We start from the raw sequence: 23,653 nt of genomic DNA on the forward strand, positions 1-23,653 counted from the left end.
TTCTCTGGTTCATACTGTCTGCCCCAGTGCCGAGGCTTTGCTAGCTAAAAATATTTACCTAGAACACTTCACAAATAAGACGTGCTGCACAAACTAGGAAAAGGAGGCTTCCACTGAGGAAAACAGAATTCTCCCGCCGTCATCTCTGACTGACTACTGGACTTGCTCTCAGTGTTATTTGTGTTGCACTCCTTTGCGTGAACCTGTGCAAAACTGTCCACCATGTACCACTGCATGAGAGTACAGCTTGAAGAGCCCTTATCTGAGATGCTTGGTACCAGAAGTGTTTCAGACTTTGGGGTTTTGAGATTTTTCAATATTTGCACAGACTTTACCAGTTGAACATCTCTGATCCAAAAATCTAGACTCCAAAATATCAAAATTTTGAGCATGTCAGCACAGCAAAAATTTCAGATTTCAGGTTTTCAGATCAGGAATGATCAGCCTGTGTAGTGCACATCACATGACTATTCTTAAACAGAAGAGGGGAAAAAACCCACTACATTTGACATTCACTCACTCACTTTACTTTGGAGACATTTTTGTTGTATTTCACTTCTTATAAATGATCTGCCTGCTGTTAAGAAGACTAAGGCATTGTAATGATCATGTAAAGAATACTGTTAATTTTACTAGAGGCTGGCTAGCAAAACATGTAGGTTCATTTGTAGATTACTGTCTCTACAAACTTCTATTAAAATGGCTCAGTGAAAACCTAAATGGAGAAGTTAATTTTAAAACATTAGCATAGTAAAGATTTTAATAAAAGAAATGCTTTGATTTGTTTAAAGGAACATGGCAGAGATTTAAGTGTATATACATTATGGGAATGGTGTTCGGCTAGTCTTCTGCAGTTTCAGTGAGTTTATCAGTGTGTGCAATCTCTAATCCCAATCAGCTGAGAAAGAGTGGAAAATTTTCTTAACTACCAGTTTGTCTGTGAACATATGCTCAGTTGTTTCTCTCTCACACACACACACCCAGGTAGCATTCCATCCTCATCCATTGAGAGACAGTGACTTAACTCTTGAACATTTTCCTGGTGCATGAACTTATGTCTTTGCAACAAGTTTAATCCAAAGGCACCTGTCCAACATAAATATAAAAGAACATTCTAAAAATACCCACTCAAGGAATTAGGTGTGTACTGGAAATACAATGCTGTGAAGAGCCGCTACCATTTCTTGTAACACAAACAACCAAAAAGAGACTAGTTTCTCAGGAGAGGACTGTTTGGGTTCGTAGGTGATTTTTTCCTCGTGTGGGGACCTGGATCTACTGGAGCATCAGACGAGCTTGGTGTCTTCCGAGGACGGCGCCCGGGAGCAGGAGAACATGGATGACACAAACAGTGAGCAGCAGTTCAGAGTCTTTAGAGACTTCGATTTTCTAGACGTGGAGCTGGAGGATGGCGAGGTATAGTATATTCTCTAAAAATAATCACCTTAACTCTGTCCTTGACTAACAAAATAGTCTTTCTGCCTGCTAAATAGTGAGCTTTTGTCATGTCTTTAATTGCAAAGCTGTAAATTCTATTTTGAATCAGCTTATTCAAAGTACAGCCACTTAACTTTGGTAAGTTACCACACCCTTCCTGTCTGAGCCCAGGGTAAAAGCTGCCAAGTTCTTTCTAAGTGGCAAAGACCTAAGCTGACCACAAAAAGACTGTGTGTGTGCGTGTGTGTGTGTGTGTGTGTGTGTGTGTGTGTGTGTTTAGTCTAAAGGGGAACTTAAAAAGCACAAAAACATGCAGTTCTGTGCCTGTTCACTGGCACCTGGGCAAAATATGCTAAACATTTAATTATTTTAAATGCAAAGTTGTTCTAATTCAGTTATTTCAAAGCTTGCCTGCTACAACATGAGATCAAAGCCTCAGGGCTCCAGCTTTTTTGTGCTATGTTTGATGAAATCATTAGAATTTGAAATATAAAGCACATGAGAGAGAGCATTCTTTGCTGTGCTTGGGTTGGTCACTAGCCTTCTAGACACCTGGAGCAGCTGAATTCAAGTCTCAACAGGCAACTATACATTCTTTTATTTTAAATGATCATCATGGTAATAAGATGCTTTCTGCAATGAACCATGTTTTTGAAAACAGGGTTGGAAGGAGGAGCCCCCCTGTCAGTCACCCTCATTTCTGTAGCTAAGGGGCAGGTTTCAGCTGAGAGACAGTTGTTAATCTCCTGTGGATAAAAACACAATTCCCCTAAGTGAAATTGGCTTATGTGGAGATGCCTGGTACTAAGCCTGGTCCATAGTGTTGCTCACCATTGGTCAGTTCACTTTTGACTGAACATACCCTATTTTCCAAAAGGCATTCTGCCAGTCTTATAATTAAAATAGAGGCTCAAATTCAAAATTTATTCTGTCGTATGGCAGGTAGGCACCTCCTAACTTAACTACACACTTGTGGGAAAATGATGCTTTGTGTAGCCTCTCTAAAAGGATGTGATTACTGACTACCCCTCTTAACGTCTCATGGACACCAAAGAGCTTAAAGCACTGACTATGCTTCCCAAAAATGCCAGCTTAATTTTTACGTTAAATTGTTCTAGGACCATTAAAAGTATTGCAGATGCCGGGGATTTAGTTCAGTGGTTTCACCGTCTGCTGCGCAAGCGCAAGAGCCTGAGTTCAATCCCCAGTACCAAAAAAAAAAAAAAAAACAAGTATTGCTGAGACTGCTACAAACCATATTCAGTGACAGAAAAAGCAAACTACTGTACAATTGTTTTGATTATTTTCTAAATATATCTGAACCAGGGCTGAGTGTTCAGCTGATGTCAAAAGATTAGCTCCCTGACCTGGCAAATGACCTAATGTTTGCTCGCAGGCTAGAATTCAAGTGTGGGCAACCTCTTTATTCTGGAAGTTAAACTAGGAAGGGGAAAACTGACAAAACAAGAGGGGTATCATCTTCCTCAGCCAGAGAAAAGTGTTATATGGAATGACCTGGTAGGAATGATCTAAAGCAGAGGAAGCAGAAACAATTTCAGAACCATAAATTTCATTTCTCTCAAAATAAAAGGAGTTGGGGATGTGACTCAGTGGTAGAACATGTGCATAGATAGCATGCACCGAGGCCCTGTGTTGTATCCCTACTACCACAAACATAAAAAATATTTTTTAAATGGAAGAAAAAAAAATCGGAGATGCCCACCTCTTAACTATGGTACTAATGTTTTTCATAATAATGAATGCTATGCCTTCCTTTTAAATCCTCTCCCTTTTCTCCTAGCCAACAATTAAACTATCACAGATAATTTTATCTTTTATGATTAAAGTTTTATAAGAAATTAAAGGGAGTAAGAGAGTACATTTTATCCAAATAAAAGAAGTCATTTGAAAGTTGGGTGCTGTGGCATGTATCTCTAGTCCCAGCTACTTGGAAGCTGAGGCAGACGGATTAGCTGAGCCCACGAATAAGGACCAGCCTGGGCAACATAGTGAGACCTCATCTCAAAAATAAATAAGCCATTGAAGAATGTTTTGCTACTTCCGAATAAAATTATAATAAGAGGGGTGACGGGGAAAGGAAAGAAGGGACAAGAAAAAAATAGGAAAAAATGGAAACAAAGCTTTTGAATATAAAGAAGAGAAGAAGGGCTGAAGGGGGGGGGATAGAGGAAAAAAAGAAGCAAGATATATCATGTACAGGTACAAATTCCCTATGATGAATATTATCACTATGTACATCTAAAATCTACCAATAAATGTTTTGCAAAAAGAAAAAAAGAAAAGCACTCCGACATGCTTACTAATCACTAAATGGCCTCAGTGTTTGTATTTGAATCTATCAACTCTAGGTTTGAATTTCAGCTCTACTGATGACCTAGCCATAAGACCTCAAACAGGAGTTTAGGTCTTGTTTTCTACTGCTCATCGGTTCAATAGGTATCATAATACCTGCCTCTACAGCTGACATGAGGATTAAATAAGATAACCCATGGGGAGTTTCTAGCATAATGTCAGACACTCAGTATTCTCGATGTCAGTCCCCTTGAACTGGCTATTATTGGCAAATAATTTTAGCATATCCTCACCAGAGAAAGCATATTTGGTGACTTGATGAAAACACAATTGTCAAGCCAAGGGTGGTGGCATATGATAGCCTGGTCTGCACAGCAAGGGAAAAAAAAAAAAAAAAACTCCAGTTGTCAAAAAAAAGGAAAGCTGTTTATATGTCTGTTCCTTTTCACTCATCTCAGGATTTGTTGATAATATCTGTACAAGAGTTTCTGCCCTTGACCTTTTTAGAATCTTAAAGGGCCGTGTCTTTGCTCTTAATTGCATATCCGCAGTAAACACTTCATGATTGCAAACACTTTTAGTTTTGTGAGCAAGATCAGGTGACACCACCTTTTTTCTTGTTGATGACCCTTATTTATTTTCCTGTGGCATTTAACAATTTTCTCACAAGTAATTATTTAGGCATTCAAAAAAATGTGTTGAAGAGACCAACGCTGTCACCAAAGTGGAAAGCTACTTCAGAAATTATACTTACGATGTTACCCCAGCTGCACTGTCTATCACTAAGAGGTGTGAAATACCTGCTGTTTAATATTTACTCTTCTCTTTGGGGTTAGCGCATACTTAACTTTTTAAAAAGTTGTGTCTACAGAAGTGTACATTGTTTATATCGTTACTATTATTAGTTGCTGCTGTGTTAAAACTAAGACAAATGCACTTAAATATCTTTAATCATTTTAAATAGACCTTTTATTTGTTTTTCTATCCAATCTGCTACCCAGGAACTTCAGGTAAGATGATGCTATTTTTAATTCAGAGACGCTAGTAGATGTTTTGCATCACTGCAGATGAATAACAACGTAATTGCTTTTTTTCCTCCCTTTCAGCAAATGTATGCTTATTTGTGTGTACATACCTATTTAGGTATGTCATATAATGGGTTTTTTTCCTGGCTGCTTAGTATGGAAATATTTTCTAAAATATATGATTTTTTTTTAAAAAACTTTACATTCTAGTATGGAAAATATATAGTACATACAGAAAGTGAGTCATCAAGTTTGATCAGTGGATATCCTATAATTTCTGGTTAGGCAAGTACACAACTAGATGGATTTTTATTCTTTTCCTATTCAAAATGAAATCAGGCTAGGAGTGTAGCTTAGAGATAGAGCATGTACACAGGGACCTGGGTTCAATTCCTAGCACCAAAAAAAAAAGTGAAATCATTCTGCACCTGATGATATATACACTTCCAATAAAATCTTTTTTCCCCAAGAATTAAAAGCTATCTCTTTATGATGACTGGATCAATTTTCATCCAAACCTGGGCTCTTATAAGTGAAAGGGGATACCAATAACAATTACATCCAGACAATGGGCATAAGCCAGGATCATCCTAGGCAAACTGACCTAAGATCACTCTATGTCATATCAGACTTACTCTAAATAGCTCATTTAGGGGAACATATTAGACTATACTACACCCAGTACCTTCGACAATAATTCTTTTTTGACTAGGGATGTAGCTCAGTCCTTGAGTTCAATTCCCAGCACCAAAATAATAATTTTTACACTTTTATTCTGTCTTAACCATGTTCTGATATGAAAAAATTATTTCAGTGAATATTACTTCCAATATTTCTAGAATATTGCTAATACTTTTCTATACCAGTATAAATCCTGAGTGGTATATTTAAGTTTGTCGATACTGGAATGTGAAAATTGTCCATCCAGAGTAGTTATCCATCTTCTACATTTTCTCATATATAACCTGGCACTACTAATAAACTGTTTGGACTTTTATGTAACATAAAATGCAAATCCAACACTTGAGGGAGAAGCAGGATGGAGTGTAACTCTATTTGAGGTATCCCTGTGCTATGGTGCAAAAGAGGGGTTGACTTTTGATCACCACAGCTACTCCCCCAGAGGGGAGATTAAACCCAGGCCCTCGTGCATTCTAAGTACACAGTCTATTCCTAAGCTACACCGCCAACCTCCAATACTGCTTCATCTCAATGCCTCAGCTACTACCAGGAAAACAATTTCAACACCTTTGTTCCAATGGAGCTGTCACATCCTCTAGAAAGACAGATCTTATTCCTGAAAGGACAGCTCCCTGCCTCCCTGTTCTCATGCCTGATGGATTTAGGTCTTCAGCAGACCTGCCAGCAAATCCATAGTTCCAGCCATCCTTCCCCAGCATAGCACTTCTTGCTGTAGATGTCTCTGTTCTCTGCAGGCTCATGGCTCTTTCTCAGGATCAATGTAGAGACCTCCAGAACTGGTGCTTAGGATAGTTCATCCAGGGCTTGGGTATAACTCAGTGGTAGAGCAGTTGCCTAGCACATGCAACTCTTGGGTTTGATCTGCAGCACTGCAAAAATTTTTTTAAATGGAATCCAGTCCTTCCAACTCATCTATTCAGTTGGGACAAGAAAATCAGTTTTATGAATTTGTATATTTCTTCCAATAATTTTCACATCCTTTTGTATACTCTCATTTTTTCATCTTTTTTTCCTTTCCTCACACATTGCATTTTTTTATTCTTCTAAGATCTCTTGCTCTTACACATACCTCTCATTTTTTTCATTGAAATAGTTATTTTAAAATCCCAACACAGGAGTTAGCCTTTTCCATCAAGCTAAAAAAAAATTATTTTGTGAAAATTTATCACTGTAGACACAGATCAAACAAATACAAGTTGAATATCCCTTATTCAAAATGCTTGGGATTAGATTTTGAATTCCAATTTCATTTTTTCTTCGGATTTTAGAATATTTGCATGTACACATGGAGATTTCTTAGATATGGGACCCAAGTCTAAACAAAATTCATTTATGTTGTATATACACATAGCCTAAAGGTAATTTTATACAATATTTTTAGTAGTCCTGGGTTTTGATTGTAACCTATCACATAATGTCAAGTATAGAATTTTCCACTTTGGGGCACGATGACAGCACTTTTGGATTTTGGAGCATTTTGGATTTCAGACTAAGGGTATCTAACCTATGCAGATACAGGTAAAAGAGCAGATACAGAATATGAAAAACATCTAAATCTATATAATCAAATGCCTTATGGCAATCACTATATATCTTTTTTTTTTTTTTTTTTTTGAGACAGGGTCTCACTATATAGTTCAGGCTGGGCTTGAACTCACTATGTAGCCCAGGGTGGCCTTGAATCCATGGCAATCCTCCTGCTTCAGCCTCCCAAGTGCTGAGATTACAGGCGTGCTCAACCACACCTGGCCCATATCTATAATTTCTGTATTGTATTTGGAATATGTTAAGCATCTACTATAAGAGGTCTCTGAGAATGGAAAATTTGTGTCATTAGGAATCAGAAACAGTAGACTAAGCCAGAGAGAAATGAATAAACACAGTACTAAGATTAACAGTAATGTGCATCTGTCATTATGCTGTTTACTAGCTCTCTTCAGAGTGAACCATTAGCCAGTGTTTAAATTTCCAAAAACTGAAAGGATTTGGTGTTAAATTTTATTTCATTACCTTTTTGTTTAAACTAAACTGCTTATCAGTAGGCTAGTAATCTCTCTTCCTTTATTCCTGTTTTAAACAGAAAAAGAAAACCCAAATTCATTTCTAGGAAAGAAAATTATTAGTCAAATAAACTTACTTAATATCTGATGGTGTATAGAGAACATCTAAGATATAACTAAAGCTTTCTTTAATACTTACATAGCCTCCTAGGCCACTTCTATGAAAATCCCAATGTACAAGTCAGCAGTCATGTTTAGTACTGAGGCAAGAAATTGTTTTCCAGGGTGGAACAATTATTTAAAGATGAGCCTAAAGCAAAAATTAAGCCATTGCTGCTCTGGCCTCTGCATAATGCATGATTCATCAAACTTTGTCCAGCTCCCTGACAGTCTTTAACTCTGCATTTTATCTGTGAAAACTGCTGTGGCAGAACAGGCTGGAATGTTTACCTAATGCTCCTCTACTTAATACCAAAGGATTCTGGAATGTGCTGCAAGCCTAGCTCCTACTTGTTTCTCCTTCGGAAAAGTGCACTAAATGGGGGCTGGTGGGGGAAGGTAGCCCATACCTCTTTTAATATTAATAGTCTCTTGGAGATTTATTAAAACACGTCATTTCTAGGGTTTGCCAAAATCAATTTTTTAAAAAACACAATATCTAACATGCCCCAAAAAAGGTATAATTACTTCTATGACTTAATATATATTTACATAAATATATTTTTTACATAATATATATTTACATAAAAATATATTTACATAAAAATAGTCTGCTTTTGTTACTTTTCACATCAGGTAAACTAAAGCTTTTATACCTAAGCTCATGAGGGCTTGGAAGTTGACGATGACCACATTTTTTCTAAACTGTGACTAATTAAAAGGTGTGAAGGTGTGAGTGCAGGAGGATTTGGGCATCAAAACCCAGCTAATGGTGTGATTTCAGGGTGAGAGTATGGACAATTTCAACTGGGGAGTCCGCAGGCGCTCACTGGACAGCCTGGACAAGTGTGACATGCAGATCCTGGAGGAGTGCCAGCTCTCAGGAAGTCCTCCCAGCCTAAATAAAATGAACCATGAGGATTCTGATGAATCATCTGAGGAGGAGGACCTCCCACCCAGCCAGATCTTGGAGCACTCTGACCTTGTAAGTAGGAACTCTCCCACTGTAGCAACTGAGACTTACTTTTTCTGTAATTAATGCAGGAGTTTTGTTTCTAATTCCAGTAATGAATTTACTACAGCTATCGGACTAAAATCTCAACTCTTAGGTAGTGTCTCTTTTCTAGGTGGCCTCTTTTCTGTAGGTGGCAGATGGATACAATTCCTGGGGTAAATATTATACACCCTGATCACCATCTAATCTGTAGGGACCTAGAGCTTTTCCAAATACTCTAACTTATGTGATGCTGGAATCTTTAAAATTTCCTCAGGTAGCTAAAGTTTTAGGAAATAGGACAGACATTTTATTGTGGTTATCAACAATACAGTATTGGTATTTTAGAAGGCTGTGCCATGACACCAGATTAATACTAAATTGCCAGTTGCCATGTCTAATGTCCAATAATGGTAGCATGTGGAAAGTAGAAAATTAATACTTATTATCCAACAACTAGAAAACAATGGTTTGTGTGCTTATGTAAAGATTATTTAGAACTTTCAAAGAATGGGAACTTCATATTGTTTTATTTCCTTTGCTTTTTAAACAGATCATGACCCTCTCCCCTTCTGAGGAGGCCAATCCCATGGAATTGCTCACTACAGTCTGTGACTCGACCCCCGCTGACCCTCATTCCTTTAACACCAGAATGGCCAGCTTTGACACTTCACTGCCTGATGTGAATAATCTGCAGATTTCTGAGGGTTCAAAGGTGAAGATATTTTGGCAATTGTGATTGTTGTTTTCTTTAGAGAAAAATTCTTCTAATTTTTCTGAGCATTCTTAGAGAAAGGAGGTCAAAAGTAGAGCTACATTTCTTTTTCTGATTTTAGTAAAATAACTAAAACTTTTACACCTGGACCCGTGTTTTCAAGCTGCTTTACACTCACTCTCTTAAGCAGCCATCTTCTTGGTTCAAAGAGATTTGATCTGAAATCTTTATAAATCGAATCATTTTGCCTGAACACTGCTGATTGAGGGCAAAACAAAGTGGTGTATGTCTGAGATGGCTGTGACTGGGAAACTGCTGCTCTTTGTCATGGCTTTTATAAAACAATATGCTAAGTGAGGTGTGGGTGTATGTGCAAATTTGGGGAAATTTTTTCCTATGAAGGAACCAGTTATACAATTTGTACATTGATTGAACACTTGCCTTTTGTCATACTGCCAGACTTTTCAATGTCAATTGCAGTATTATGCCAGATTTCCACAAACACTCCTAGCCAGATTGAGGAAAAACATTAATATAATATCTTTATTTCAAAAGGTTAGCTTGAATATATATATATTGGTTTATGAACTCAGTTCTCTCCACAATTCTGGTCACACACCAAACTAGACAAGAACCGAATCAAATTTCTCCATAAGCCCAACATTCAACCTAACCACTGAATTTTATTTGGTTCTTGTGCAACTAGTTTGTGACCAGAATCATGGAATGAAGTTCATGAACCAAGGCACCACGTATATTAATGTATATTTCATGTAAGCTTTATTTTATCAAAATTTTCAGAAAATATCCTATCTGTAAAACCATCCACTTGCATGTTGCAGCCACCTCTATGCCCATCAGTATAAACTTTTATTTCTTTATATTAAATATACTCAAATAATCTATGCTGTTGGGATAAAGTAAAGCTTTCTTTATTCTGAGTTCGGTTATGATAAGTTTGAAGAGAAAATAAGAACAAATTATAAAGTACATCCCTTCTGAAGCTTCTAATGGAAAAATATTAGCTATTCTGTGTTGTTTTACTAAAAACAGATCTAAGGTAGAGAAAAATCTATGTGCTTTAAACCAAGAGCAACCACCAAATTGCAATTACCTATAAGTGTCAATCCCCAATATTGCACACACACACAAAAATATGCTAAAGTTTAAATAAGAATTGCTTCAAAAAACACCCTATTGCGAAAGGACTATGATTAGGATTACTAAAATTAGCACAACTCTTTTTTTTTTTGTACTAGGGATTGAACTCAGGACCTTGCACTTGCAAGGCAGGTGCTGAAACCACTGAGCTAAATACCCAGCATCACAACTCTTTTTTAGCCAAAAAAAAGCACAGAAAGAAAATCTTGTTCTAAATTAAAGTGCCAGAATCCTATGAAATTAAATTGTATGGAAAAAAATAAAATACATTTAATACCTCAGTTCACAAATGCCTGTTTGCAAACAATTTGGTTTGCAAACAAAAGTGTTTGGCAAAATTTTGCTTCCATTCATAAACTCTGCATTGGGTGACAAACAAGTCCACAGCCATCTTCCCCACACAAACATAAATACAGCCATCTTCCCCAAACTCATAAAACAAATTAAGTTTGTAAATCAAGGTACCACTGTATATCTAAAGTTATGAGCATCTGATATTTCTCAGTAGTTTGTATGCTAAGATACACAGATTTCTCATAGAAAGTACTGCCTAAGTAGTAAGAAGCATCTAATTCTAAAAGTTCAGTCTCATTTCTGAAGAACTATTCCTGTTTCTCTCATGGGCTAGGTTTCTATGGTATTTGATATATCTGTGATATTTGAAAAAATAGAGGTATTTTTATAAGACCTCAACCCTTCCACAATAGATGAAGTCTGTGTGCCGCTAATAACCAGGACAGTCCTCAGAGGCCTGCCTCATTGGACCTGTGTAGCTTTAAAAAGCAGAAAACAGCAGATATGCATAAATCTCTGAAACTCAGTATTTATAAGCAGTTCCACCAAAGACATGAGCCATCCTGTTTTCCTAATATATCTTTAACATTCTTGTTAATTTCTCCTATTAATCCTAGTTTGAAAATATATTTTTATTTTGCCTCAGGTTTTGTTTTTATTTTAAGAAAATGACTCACTGTAACATGTATGTTTTCTTCCTCTCCTCCTCTAAAGTGTGATCCAGTTGTCTTCCTTCCTCTCATAAAGAACAATTATTTCTCCAGCTGATTTCCCCCTGGCCCAGGTTCAAGCCCTGCCTCTTTTTCCATTTTACTTGCTGTGTCTCCTTCCTGCCTCTTACTTATCCCAGTTCTGCCTGCCTTAGAGCCCTTTCATGTTAACTGCTCCAACCACATATTGTAGTGAGGTGAGAACAGATACTTGTATGTCCTGTGTTCAGTGGGCATATTCAAAGGTAAAACATATGTGTAAGTGGATTTTAGACAACTTTCAATATGGAAAAGCCTGGACTGGTAAAGGACTCTTGGATCATTTGTGTACACTACAAGTACTTCTGAATCTGAAGGAAGTGTTTCTCTTCCCAGGTCCAACTGTGATTATTGATCTGACATTAGACAAATCTTTCCACATGAAGCCCCTTATTCCCTTCCTCGTAAAATATGGAGGTTGGACCAACTTTTCCAAGTTTAGCACTTATGCTCCATAAGCACGGGTCAAATATCATAATCTACTGAGAGCCCCTTTGGGGACAGCTGTGGAAAAGAGTAATAGAAAGATAATGAACAAATGGTACTTCAGAGAATTTCTGAATCTAGTTCTAGCAGTAGACTGTATTGTAGCTAGAAAACAAACACCTCCAATTTCTACTGCTGTCAGCATTTCATGTTTTCTTCACCTTTCCTGTATATATTCTTAGGCACTGGGAGTTCTTTTTTCCTTTTATCCCTCCAGGCTGATGCTGTCCAGGAGGAGGAAGATACTACTGTGCATGAGGATGACCTTTCAAGTTCCATCAATGAGCTCCCAGCAGCTTTTGAATGCAGTGACAGCTTCAGTCTAGATACAACTGAAGCAGAGGAAAAAGGCAATCAAGGCCTGGACCAGTTTACCCTTGCAAGGTAAGGAAGCCCGTGGTGAAAATGAGTGTACATGGTGCATAATGTTGTTTTCATGCTTACTCAAGTTCAATGCTACACTTACTCTACTGGGCTTCCTAATGAAGGAGTCCACAGTGGCATGGAGCTCAGTGGTCTTTCACTGAGTTAGAACATCTAACTCCAGATAAAGCTTCATGTGGAACCATGAAAGGATGCCCATGTAAGAATTTATAAAGCCTGAAAACAGCATGGAAAGCCAAAGAAAGGCATGCACATGTGGTCCAGGCCTTATAAGCTTTGAAGATAAGGAAAATTTGGCAGGGCTTGGAAATGAGTTCTTTCCATTTTAAGTTAAAAGATATGAACAAGAGGCTGTTTATATACTAAATATCTACTCTCCTTTAAATCAGTGTCTTTCAGCCTGATGGCTGATATCTCTGAAACTAATGAGATATATGAAGAGGAATAGGTAAGAAAATCACTCCAGATAAACTCAGCATCTAGGATGTCATAAATAATATTAGATTTACTTCAGGAGAAGAAAGAGGAGATCCTAACATTACTCTTCTGAAAGTTGAAAATGAGATTTAAAATAAAATAAAGTTTGTGGTATGGCTAGAAAAAGGCCTTCTGTTATGGTGAATGATATTTATCAAAGGGAAGCTGAGATGATACCCAAGAGAAGAATTTGACTTTTTGCTTTTTATTCAATTTTATTCATAATCTCCTTTCCTTCTTGTCTCTGTATCTACCCTATCTTTGTATTTTGGGTATTTACACATATGCATTCATTAATCCTCTCTCAATATAAAGGAAAAATTAGAATAATCAAAATTTGTGTTATAATTTTTCATAGCAAAAAAAATAAAGAGGAATGGAAGTGCCCGGGCAGATGTTTACTTTGGGGCACAGCACCTGGGAAAGCAAGAAGCTTGCTGCGTGCTTGAGAGGTACTGCGGGTGCATAAAGGAATCAGAAATAGTGGAATCACAGAAATTCTAGAAGTGAAAATTCTATTTCCTAGAATCAGAAAAGAGTATCAGAAACCTCTGATGAAAGCCAGGCCCCAGAATACCCTCAAAAGGAAGAGTGGGCCAGGCAGTCCAAGTTGGCATTTTACAACCAGCTAGAGGACATCAGTTCTTGATGGTCATTTTCATGTCTTCCAGCTTTGGAGAAGGTGACAGGGGAGTCTCTCCCCCTCCCTCGCCCTTCTTCTCCGCCATCCTTGCTGCCTTTCAGCCCACAGCCTGTGACGATGCCGAGGAGGCCTGGCGCAGCCACATCAACCAGCTCATGTGTGACTCAGACGGCTCATGTGCGGTGTACACGTTTCATGTGTTCTCCTCTCTGTTTAAGGTACAGGGCTCACTGAACATGCCTAGGGCAGAGGCTCTGACGAGAGCCACAGCTTGTGATTTAATAAGGAGCATGTTGTTTTGTTCTAAGATTGTCCTGTTCCTCCTCCAGACACTCCTGTCCTCTGACTTTAACAAGTCCTTCTATCCTTCCTAAATCTTCAACCTCCTCAGAGTAGTCTTACGAAGATGTTGGCCTCATATGCTTTTGTTTACTTTCCTCCAGTATTAGGCAGTAGTGACATTAGGACCAAGAAGGGATCTGCAAACTCTGTGCTCATCACTCTGTTCCCCTCTCCCTTCCTGGAGGACTCATGCTCATTTGATATTTTTATAGAGATTGAAAAACTCTATGTGTCTGTGTGTGTAAAACACAGGGGATTGAACCCAAGGCCTTTCCACTAAGCTACAACCCAGAGCTTATTTTCTATATATTTTTTAATTCTTTTATTGGTACATTTTAGGTATACAACACAATTATATTTCTCATTGGGAACTTGTACCTTTACATGATGCATCGTGGTTCTTATTTTTTCCCCATTCCTAGCCCTCCCTTCACCCCCTCCACCCTTCCCTATTTACAAAGACTTTGCTTCCATTTTTTCCATTTCTCATCATTTTTCCTTTCCCTTCTTTCCTTTCCCCTGCCTCTCCCACTTCTCCTACCCCTTTGGACCTTTTCTTCCTATTTTGCATTATCAATTATTCATTCTAATCATTTGTACATTCTAGGTATACAATATAATGACATTCATCATTGGAAATTTGCCCCTTTACATAATCTCTCTTGGTTCTTACTTTGCCCCCCTTCCCGTGCCCTCCCTTCAACCCCTCCATCCCTCCCTATTTACAAAGACTTTGTTTCCATGTTTCCATTTTCTCATATTACTTCCATTCCTTTCTTTCTTTTCCCCTACCCCTCCCACTTCCCCTTCCCCCCTTGCATTTTTCTTCCTATTTCACATTATCTATTATACATTTAGACCTTATTTATACTTTCAGTTTCTCACACTAGAGAAACTATTCGGTATTTATACATGTGTGTCCTAATTCTTTTACTTCAGAGTATCGCCTCAGTGAACAACCATTTAGCTACAAATGTCTCTAATTTCTCATTTTTTATGGCTGAGTAGTACTCTATTTTAGAAAAAAAAAACATTTTCTTTATCCAGTCTCCAGTTGATGGGCATTTGGGCTGTTTCCAAGTTTTAGCTATTACAAATTGTGCTGCTATGAACATGGGTGCACATATATCACTGTGGTAGGATTCTTTTAATTCTTTGGGGAAGATCCCCAGCAGTGGAATAGTGGGGTCAAATGGGACTTCCAGTCCTAGTTCTTTGAGGTATCTCCATACTGATTTCCACAGTGGTTGCACCAGTCGACACTCCCACCAGCAGCAGTGGAGCAGGGTTCCTCTTTCCCTACAGCCCCACCAGCATTTGTTATTGGTTGATTTCATAATAGCAGCCATTCTATCTGGGGTGAGGTGGAATCTCAGCATTGTTTTCATTTGCATCTCTCAAATGACCAGTGATGTTGAACTTTTTTTCATGTATTTATTTGCTATTTCTACTTCTTTGTGTGAGAAATGTCTGTTCATTTCAGATGCCCATTTTTGGGTTGGGTCTTTAAATTTGGGAGGTCTCATCTTTTTAAGTTCTTTATAGATTCAAGATAGTAGGCCTTTGCCTGAGGAACACCAGGTGAAGATTTTTTCCCACACTGTGGGTTGTCTCTTCACACTGCTGGTGGGTTCTGTTGCTGTGCAGAAGCTTTTTAGTAAGAAGAGATCCCACTTGTTGATTGTTTGTGCTGGTTCACAGGCAACTGAGGTTTTGTTCATAAAATCTTTTCCTACACCAATATCTTCAAGAGTTCTACCTAACCTCTGTTCCAGCCGATTCAGCGTTTCTATTTTAATATTTAGGTCTTTAATCCATTTCGATTTTAGTTTACTGCATGGTGAGAGATATAGGTCTAGTTTTAATCTTTGGCAAGTTGAAACCCAATTTTTCCAGCACCATTTATTAAAGAGGCTATCTTTCCTCCAGTGAAGGTGTTTGGCTCCTTTCAAGAAGAAGAGATGGCTGAGTGTGTCTGGAGCTGTTTCTGCATCTTCTAATGTGTTCCACTGGTCCTCAGGTCTGTTTCTTTGCCAGTACCATGCTGTTTTTATCACAGTAGCTTTGTACTATACTTTCAAGTTGGGGATTGTGATACCCCCTGTCATGTCTCTGTTACCTAGAATTTGCTTTTGCTATTCTGGGTCTCTTCTTGCTGCAAATGAATTTTTGGATTGTTTTCTCAAGGTCCGTGAAGTATACTGCTGGGATTTCAATTGGAATTGCATTGAATCTATATAGCAGTTTTGGAAGTATGGCCATTTTCACTATATTGATCCTTCCTACCAAGGAGCAGGGGATATCTGTCCATTTTCTAATATCATCTTCAATCTCTCTTTTCAGAGTGCTATAGTTTTCAGAGAAAAGGTCTTTGATTTCTTTTCTTAGGTTGATTCCTAGGTATTTCAGTTTTTTGGATGCTATTGTGAAAGGAATTATTTGCCCTATTTTTCTCTCAGTGAGTCTGTCATTTGTGTAGAGGAAAGCTATTGATTTTTGTGTGTTGATCTTGTAACCAGCTACTTGACTGAATTTGGTTATTAAGTCTAGAAGACTTTTGGTGGAATTCTTGGGGTCTTCTATATAGAGTATCATGTCATCTGCAAATAATGAGAATTTGACTTCTTCATTTCCTATCTTTTTCCCTTTTATTTCTTTCTCTTGTCTAATTGCCATGGCTAATGTTTCCAAAACTATATTGAACAGGAGTGGTGATAGTGGACATCCTTGTCTTGTTCCAGATTTTAGTGTGAAGGATTTCAGTTTTTGAGCATTTAGTATGATACTGGCTATTGGTTGTTCATAGATGGCTTCTATCAGTTTGAGGTAGAGAGCATCTATTCCAATTTTTTGTAGGGTTTTTATCATAAATGCATGTTGGATTTTGTCAAATGCTTTTTCTGCATCTATGGAGATAATCATATGGTTTTTGTCCTTGGCTCTATTGATATAGTGTATTACATTGATTGATTTGTGTACATTGAGCCATCCCTGCATCCCTGAGATGAATCCCACTTGATCAGGGTGTTTGATCTTCTTGATGATCTTCTGCATTCTGTTTGCCAGTATCTTATTAAGGATTTTTGCATCTATGTTCATTAGTGAGATTGGCCTATAGTTCTCTTTTTCAGTTGGGTCTTTCTGTGCTTTGGGGATCAAGGTGATACTTGCTTCCAGGAATGAATTTGGGAGTATTGTTTCCCTTTCAATTTCATTGAAGAGTTTAAACAGTAGTGGTAGTAGTTCCTCTCTAAATGTCTTGTAGAATTCAACAGTGAAGCCATCAGGACCTGGGCTTTTCTTAGTTGGTACATTTTCAATTTCATTGGTTGATACTGGGTTGTTTAGAATTTTTAGGTCTTCTTCATTCAACTTTGGTAATTCCTATATATCTAGGAATCTGTCCATTTCTTCGGTGTTTTCTATCTTATTGATGTATAGGTTCTGGAAGTAGGTATTGATGATCCTCTGGATTTCTGCTGGGTTTGTTGTAATTTCACCCTTTTCATTCCTAATTGCATGGATTTGGGCCTTTTCTTTCCTTTTTCTGATGAGGTTGGCTAGGGGTATGTCAATTTTGTTTATTCTTTTGAAGAACCAACTCTTGGCTTCATTGATTTTTTTTTGTATCATTCTCTTAGTCTCCATTGCATTGATTTCTCCTCTGATCTTTATAATTTCCTCCCTTGTATAAGCTCTGGGGTTGTCCTGCTCTTCTTTTTCTAGAAGCTTGAGGTTCAGCATCAGGTTGTTTAATTGGGCTCGTTCTGTTTTCCTAATATGAGTATTCACTGCTATGAATTTCCCTCATAAGACTGCTTTCATTGTGTCCCATGGATTCTAGTATGTTTTCTTGTCATTGTCATTTAATTGAAGGAACTGTCTGATCTTTTCTTTAATTTCCTCTGTGACCCATTGGTTATTCAGAAGTGTGTTGTTCAATTTCCACATGTTTATGAAATTTTTCCACTTTCTTTTGCTATGGATCTCCAATTTCATCGCACTATGGTCTGATAATATACAGGGGATAACTTCAATTCCTTTGCACTTACTTAAACATGTTCTATGAATGAGTATATGGTCTGTTTTGGAGAATGACCCATATACAGCTGAGAGGAATGTGTATTCCGATTTTGTGGGGTGAAACACTCTGTAAACATCTGTTAAGTTCATTTGTTCAGGAGTTCGATTGATTTCTAGTATTTCATTACTTATTTTTTTTCTAGTTGATCTATCTATTTGTGACAGTGGGGTATTAAGGTCCCCCACTACAATTGTATTAGTGCACATATGGCTTTTCACATGTTAGTATTTGTTTTATATAGTTGGGGACACTGGTGTTTGGTGCGTAGATATTTATGATTGTCATCTCTTCCTGGTGGATTGTTCCCTTTACAAGGATGTAGTGTCCTTCTTTGTCTCTCTTAAATCAGTATCGGTTTGAAATCTACTTGATCTGCAAAGAGGATAGCTACTTCTGCTTTTTTTCGGGTTCCCATCACATGGAGTATTGTTTTCCACCCTTTAACTTTCAGTCTGTGAGTTTCTTTTTGAATTAAGTGTGTTTCTTGTATACAGCATATTGTTGGATATTTGTTGGTGAATTGAGACCATTAATATTGATGGTTATAGCTGATATGTATTGACTTATTATTGTCATGACTTTTTCTTTTTGTTGGATTCTCCCCCTTTACATTTAATTTCTTGTCGCGCCTGATGGGTTTATTCTGCTGTGCTTCCTGGGGTTGTGATCCTCATTGTCTGTTCCTAGGATATTGTCTAACATTTTTTGGAATGCTGGTTTGGTATTCATGAAGTTCCTAAGGTGCTCTTTGTCATGAAAGTATCTTATTTCTCCATCAATTTTGAAAGACAGTTTTGCAGGGTACATCCATCTGGGTTGGAGGCTGTTTTCCTTTCGGTCTTGGAATATGTCACTCCAAGCTCTTCTTGCCTTGAGGGTTTGTGTTGAAAAGTCTACTGTGATCCTGATGGGCTTTCCTTTGTATGTGATTTGTTTCTTTTCTCTAACTCCTTGTAGAACTTTGTTCTTCTGTTGAGTTTCTGGAATCTTAAAAATTCCATGACTAAGTGTAGGTTTTTTTGATCAAGGCTATTTGGAGTCCTATATGCCTCACTTGTCTGTATGACAAGTTCTTTTCCCCTGCTTGGGAAGTTTTCTGCCATTACTTCTGTGAACCATTTTTTTATGTCATGTGCACTGTCTCCTGTTTCTTCATTGACTCCAATCAGTCTTATGTTATTCTTTGCCTCGTCTAGCAGCTGCTAGATTGATTTTTCATGGTCCCTTACAATTTTGAAGCAATTTTTCTTTTCCTGGTCACTAATTGCAATCTTATCTTCTATATCTGAAACTCTGTCCTCACATTGGCTCATTCTGCTGTGTAGACTTTCAAAGGAGTTTTTGATCTCCTGGAAATCTATTTGCATCTGTTTTATGGATTCCATTTGTTTCCCATGTTGGGATTCCATCATGTTCCTCAGCTCCTCTCTAGATTTATTAATCATGTCTTGCACTATGAGCACAATCTCTGCTGTTATCTGAGCAGTTATTTCTGATTTCATTTTTTCCAGATCCTCTTTTGTTGCCAGTTCAGGGAGTCCAGGTGGTTGAGTATCAGAGTGTTCCATCTTATTTCCATTTGGGGTTGCTGTAGGTGATCTGGAAGTCTGGTTTTGAGATTTGTTTATGTGTATTCACATTTCAACTGGGGGGCGGGGGTTGGTGGTGCTGTTGGCACTCGCGCAACTCACCTCCTCTGAGCTGGGAGTGGTGGGACAGCGGCTCAGAAGCCCTTCCTCTGGGCTGGCAGCGGCAGGATGGATGGCAGCCCGGAAGCCCCTACCTCTGAGCTGGGAGCGGTGGGACAGCCTCTATATTTTATTTTGAGACAGGGTTTTGCTACGTTGCCCAGGCTGGACTCAAACTTGCAGCCTTCCTGCCTCCACCTCCCAGAGTGCTGGAATTACAGGCATGCGCCACCATGCTTGGCTTAAAAAATACTTTTTCTATCATTAACTATTAAAAATTGCTAAGAGAGGGCCGGGGATTTAGCTCAGTGGTTCCAGTGCCTGCCTTGCAAGCGCAAGGTCCTAAGTTTGATCCCCAGTACCAAAAACAAAATTGCTAAGAGAATAGAGTTTAAGTGTTCTCACCACAAAAAATAAGTCAGAGGCAATGCATATGTTAATTAGATTTAGCCACTCTACAATGTATAGACAACATATAAGTTAAAATGACATATATATAATATAATTTTTATTAATTTTAAAATAATAAGTAAAAAGATATTAAAAGTCCCACCCCACACAAAAATAGTTTTTTTCTAGTTGAATTTGGCCTTGGCCAATGATCACTGTCTTACTTTGCAGAATATTCAGAAGAGATTCTGCTTCCTGACCTGTGATGCAGCCAGTTACCTTGGAGATAACCTCCGGGGAATTGGATCCAAATTTGTCAGCTCTTCCCAGATGCTCACCTCCTGCTCTGAATGTCCGACACTATTTGTAGATGCAGAGACTGTGAGTATCCTAGAAGTAACCCAGGCTGTGGCAACAGGTTTGGGGAGTATTGTTTTAAAGACTCCTCAGTGTTGCAGGCAGCACCATGCTGTGTGCTATGACTTCTAGAGGTCCTGGGTCTGCAGGGTACTTAGTGAAGGTTGCCAGCACAGGCCAAGGCAGAGCTACCTCAGGGAGTGGGGGGAGAGACCCACCTCGGAGCTGTCTCCATTCTCTGCACTTCTCTGATGACTCTGACTCTGGCAGCTGTGAATGTGGTTGAATACCCTTCGACCCCAGAGCTGACCAGGACAGATTGCCCAGCCAGATGGGTCTCCAGAGCCAACATCTCATCACTTGTCTTATCCCCATGTCTGAGAGACTCATTACCCTCTGTATTCCCCCATCCCCAACTATGAACACTAAGTTTAAAGGATGATTGAGACAGTCTCTGGCAGATTGCTGACTTGTGACTTTATGAGTCCAAGACTGACAAGCTTTTGAGGGCAGCATCATCTGTGATATTTCTTAATATCTTATCACAGAACAGTCATACAGGCTGAATAACTAAGTTCATAAAATCTCTGCATAGTCATTCTTTCCAAGAACCAAATTGTGGTTGGTTGCCCCACAGCAAGGAATACAATGAGAAATTATTCTCCCTTAAGTGACTTAAAATAAATGTAAAATCAGTGTGAGAGTCTCTTTGGAGGTCTGTCTCCATACCACCTGGAATATCACTGCATGACAACAATAGAGTTCATGCAAAAAATGTGTATCATACCTACGTGAGCTTCTGTGGAATATTTAGTAAAGCTTCTCTGCCTATACTGATATGTTTTAATAAATAGATATTTTTCTAGGTGATTTAGATTCACAAGCTAGTATTCAGTTGTAATTGCAACTGATAATAGAGCTAAATCATAGATTTCACAGTTTATTAAAATGGATGCCATTCCATCCCTCTTACATTACTTATAAATAAGCTTCTCCATCTGTGTAGCCATGCCTTTGTGTTGGTATCTCTCTGGGTGTCTTAATTCCAATTTTTTCTTTCTTTAGCTCCTTTCTTGTGGACTTCTAGACAAGCTCAAGTTCAGTGTTTTAGAACTGCAAGAATATTTGGACACCTACAACAACAGAAAAGAGGCCACTCTCTCAGTAAGCTTTTGTGTTTCAGTGCATACGAATTCAGTTAAAACCAAAGGAATATGACTATTATGAATTCTTGAGAAGTGTGGGAATAACCCAACATGAGTTTTGAAGGGATAGTACAGGCTTCATTTTTTTCTCTGTTCACAATCCCAATTCCAATTTAATGGTAGCAGAACTACATAATATAAAGATTATATAAAAACAGAGCCTATAGGAAAATTTTCAACTTCAGTTGTTGGCCCCCTAGTCTTTCTAACAAGAAATCAGTGAAAGAATCTGCTTACTAGGGTTTTTTTAATCAATGTTACAACTTTTCTCTTCTCGGAGATTTGAATGTGTTGATTATTTCCTTCCAGTTTTAGCCTCACTCAAAACTAGCAGTCATACTCAGTCTCATCTCCCCCTTCCTCTTTGCATACTCATGGTAGCTGTTTCTCTCTTAACCTGTGGCTTTTCTTGGCTGTTGCTCTTCATCTTTTTCTTCCTTCATAGATCTAGGCGGCAGAATATTAGAGACAGAAGTGACCTAGAGACCATCTGTACAATACCTGTTTTCTGACAATTAGATGCCAGAGAACTCAGTGGTTCAATAAGAGTAACTGTGCATAAAATTTATTAATGTCTATCTTCCAGGCACTCTAAAAAGAGCGTGGGGTTTGAAGTCAGATGAACTTGGGTTCAAATCACAACTCAGACACTTAAGGGTTCGTGTTCTTGGATTGTTGTAAAGGATATAAGACCTATAGTAGTCATAGCAACTATCATTTTATGAGTCCTTTCCATGAGTCCAACAGCCTGCTAGGAATTACATGTCTTCATTTAATGCCTACAACTGCCCTAGGTGTTGCTATTATTATCCTCATTCTTTAGGAACTAGAAGAGTGGACTTGAAACAGAACTAGTATCTATAAACTACCCAGCATAGTGTCACTTACATGGATGTTCATTCTAAAGTTACAGGCTTGGGTTTATTTATTGCTGTTTTTGTTATTGATCTTCCCAGGACCTGCCCAAGAGTAAGAGTTCTGAATTCCACAATAACAATTCAGTCTATTTCCGCTCTTCATTTGAAATTATTTTCCAGCTTCTTAGTCATCAGCTGGTAAAATAAATCCTTTCATTCTACTCAGTGAACTAAACTAACGTATTGATGCAAGCATGAATTTCAGTTCTTCAGTGCTCATGGCTTCTGTCCACAGGTTTCTTTTCACATCTGTGTGTATTACTATCCCAGACGCTTAAGACTGGAAGAATCTCTAAACAGCTGAGCTATTGCTATAATAGCCTTTCTTACAGTGGAGGAAAACTGTCATGTACAACCTTATCATAATCGTATAAAAGGCTCCTGACCATATATTTATTCATTCTCATTTACACATAAATTAGGAGTTGTCTGGTAGAACTAGAGATATCTCACAGTGTTAAAATTATATTTTATAACGGCCATCATTGAACCCAAACAGATATTTTAATTTCAGTTAATCTTTAACCTCCAAAAGTGATCTTTTCCTAAAAGTCATTACAACAGAATTTTATTTCACTATTAGAAGCATGGTAAATTTTTCCTGAAAGAATTCATGTATCAAATGCTCTCAGATTTCCCTGAATTTACCTGTGTATGTCTGTCTCTTTCTGAAAACAGTGGCTTGCAAATTGTAAGGCAACATTTGCAGGAGGATCAAGAGATGGAGTAATTACCTGTCAACCAGGGGACTCAGAAGAAAAGGTAATAAAAGCCTGTAAGACTATCTCTTCTGTGGTATGACAGTGTATGGTGGTTTTGATCCATCCAAGAAGCATGGAATTTGAAAACAGAGGAGGTAGAATGAGTTATCACATATATTCACATAAAACCAGTATCCTAAGACAGAAAGAATGCCATTTAAGCCATGCATGATTGTGTGCTGATGAGATTTGGGAGGCTTTTCTTCTCTTTAGAAAAGAAGAGGTATAAAAATAATCTTTTTTGGGCCAGGGGTTTAGCTCAGTCATTCTGCCACCTGCCTTGCAAGCATAACGTCCCGAGTTTGATCCCCAGTACCAAAAACAAAAAATTTTTTTTTGTTGGACAGTGTCTAACCATACTAATCATTTC

At 38.1% G+C, this 23,653-nt stretch overlaps 1 protein-coding gene across 9 annotated transcripts in view; it reads left to right on the plus strand.

The window, feature by feature from the left end:
* The window catches only part of Fry (FRY microtubule binding protein), a 475,943-nt gene that overhangs the window by 428,645 nt on the left and 23,645 nt on the right, over positions 1-23,653 (plus strand). For all 9 annotated transcript variants that reach the window (XM_087199565.1, XM_087199561.1, XM_087199560.1 and 6 more), the window contains 8 exons: positions 1,246-1,416; positions 8,421-8,621; positions 9,184-9,345; positions 12,253-12,419; positions 13,568-13,757; positions 20,275-20,424; positions 21,466-21,564; positions 23,201-23,284. In XM_087199565.1, coding sequence (XP_087055691.1) covers positions 1,246-1,416; positions 8,421-8,621; positions 9,184-9,345; positions 12,253-12,419; positions 13,568-13,757; positions 20,275-20,424; positions 21,466-21,564; positions 23,201-23,284 — 1,224 coding nt within the window. The remainder of the gene's footprint in view (positions 1-1,245; positions 1,417-8,420; positions 8,622-9,183; positions 9,346-12,252; positions 12,420-13,567; positions 13,758-20,274; positions 20,425-21,465; positions 21,565-23,200; positions 23,285-23,653) is intronic.

Source organism: Heterocephalus glaber, unplaced genomic scaffold (assembly GCF_053883595.1).
Source record: "Heterocephalus glaber isolate CG9 unplaced genomic scaffold, H.glaber_assembly_v1.0 deba00001720, whole genome shotgun sequence".
Classification (NCBI taxonomy): domain Eukaryota; kingdom Metazoa; phylum Chordata; class Mammalia; order Rodentia; family Bathyergidae; genus Heterocephalus; species Heterocephalus glaber.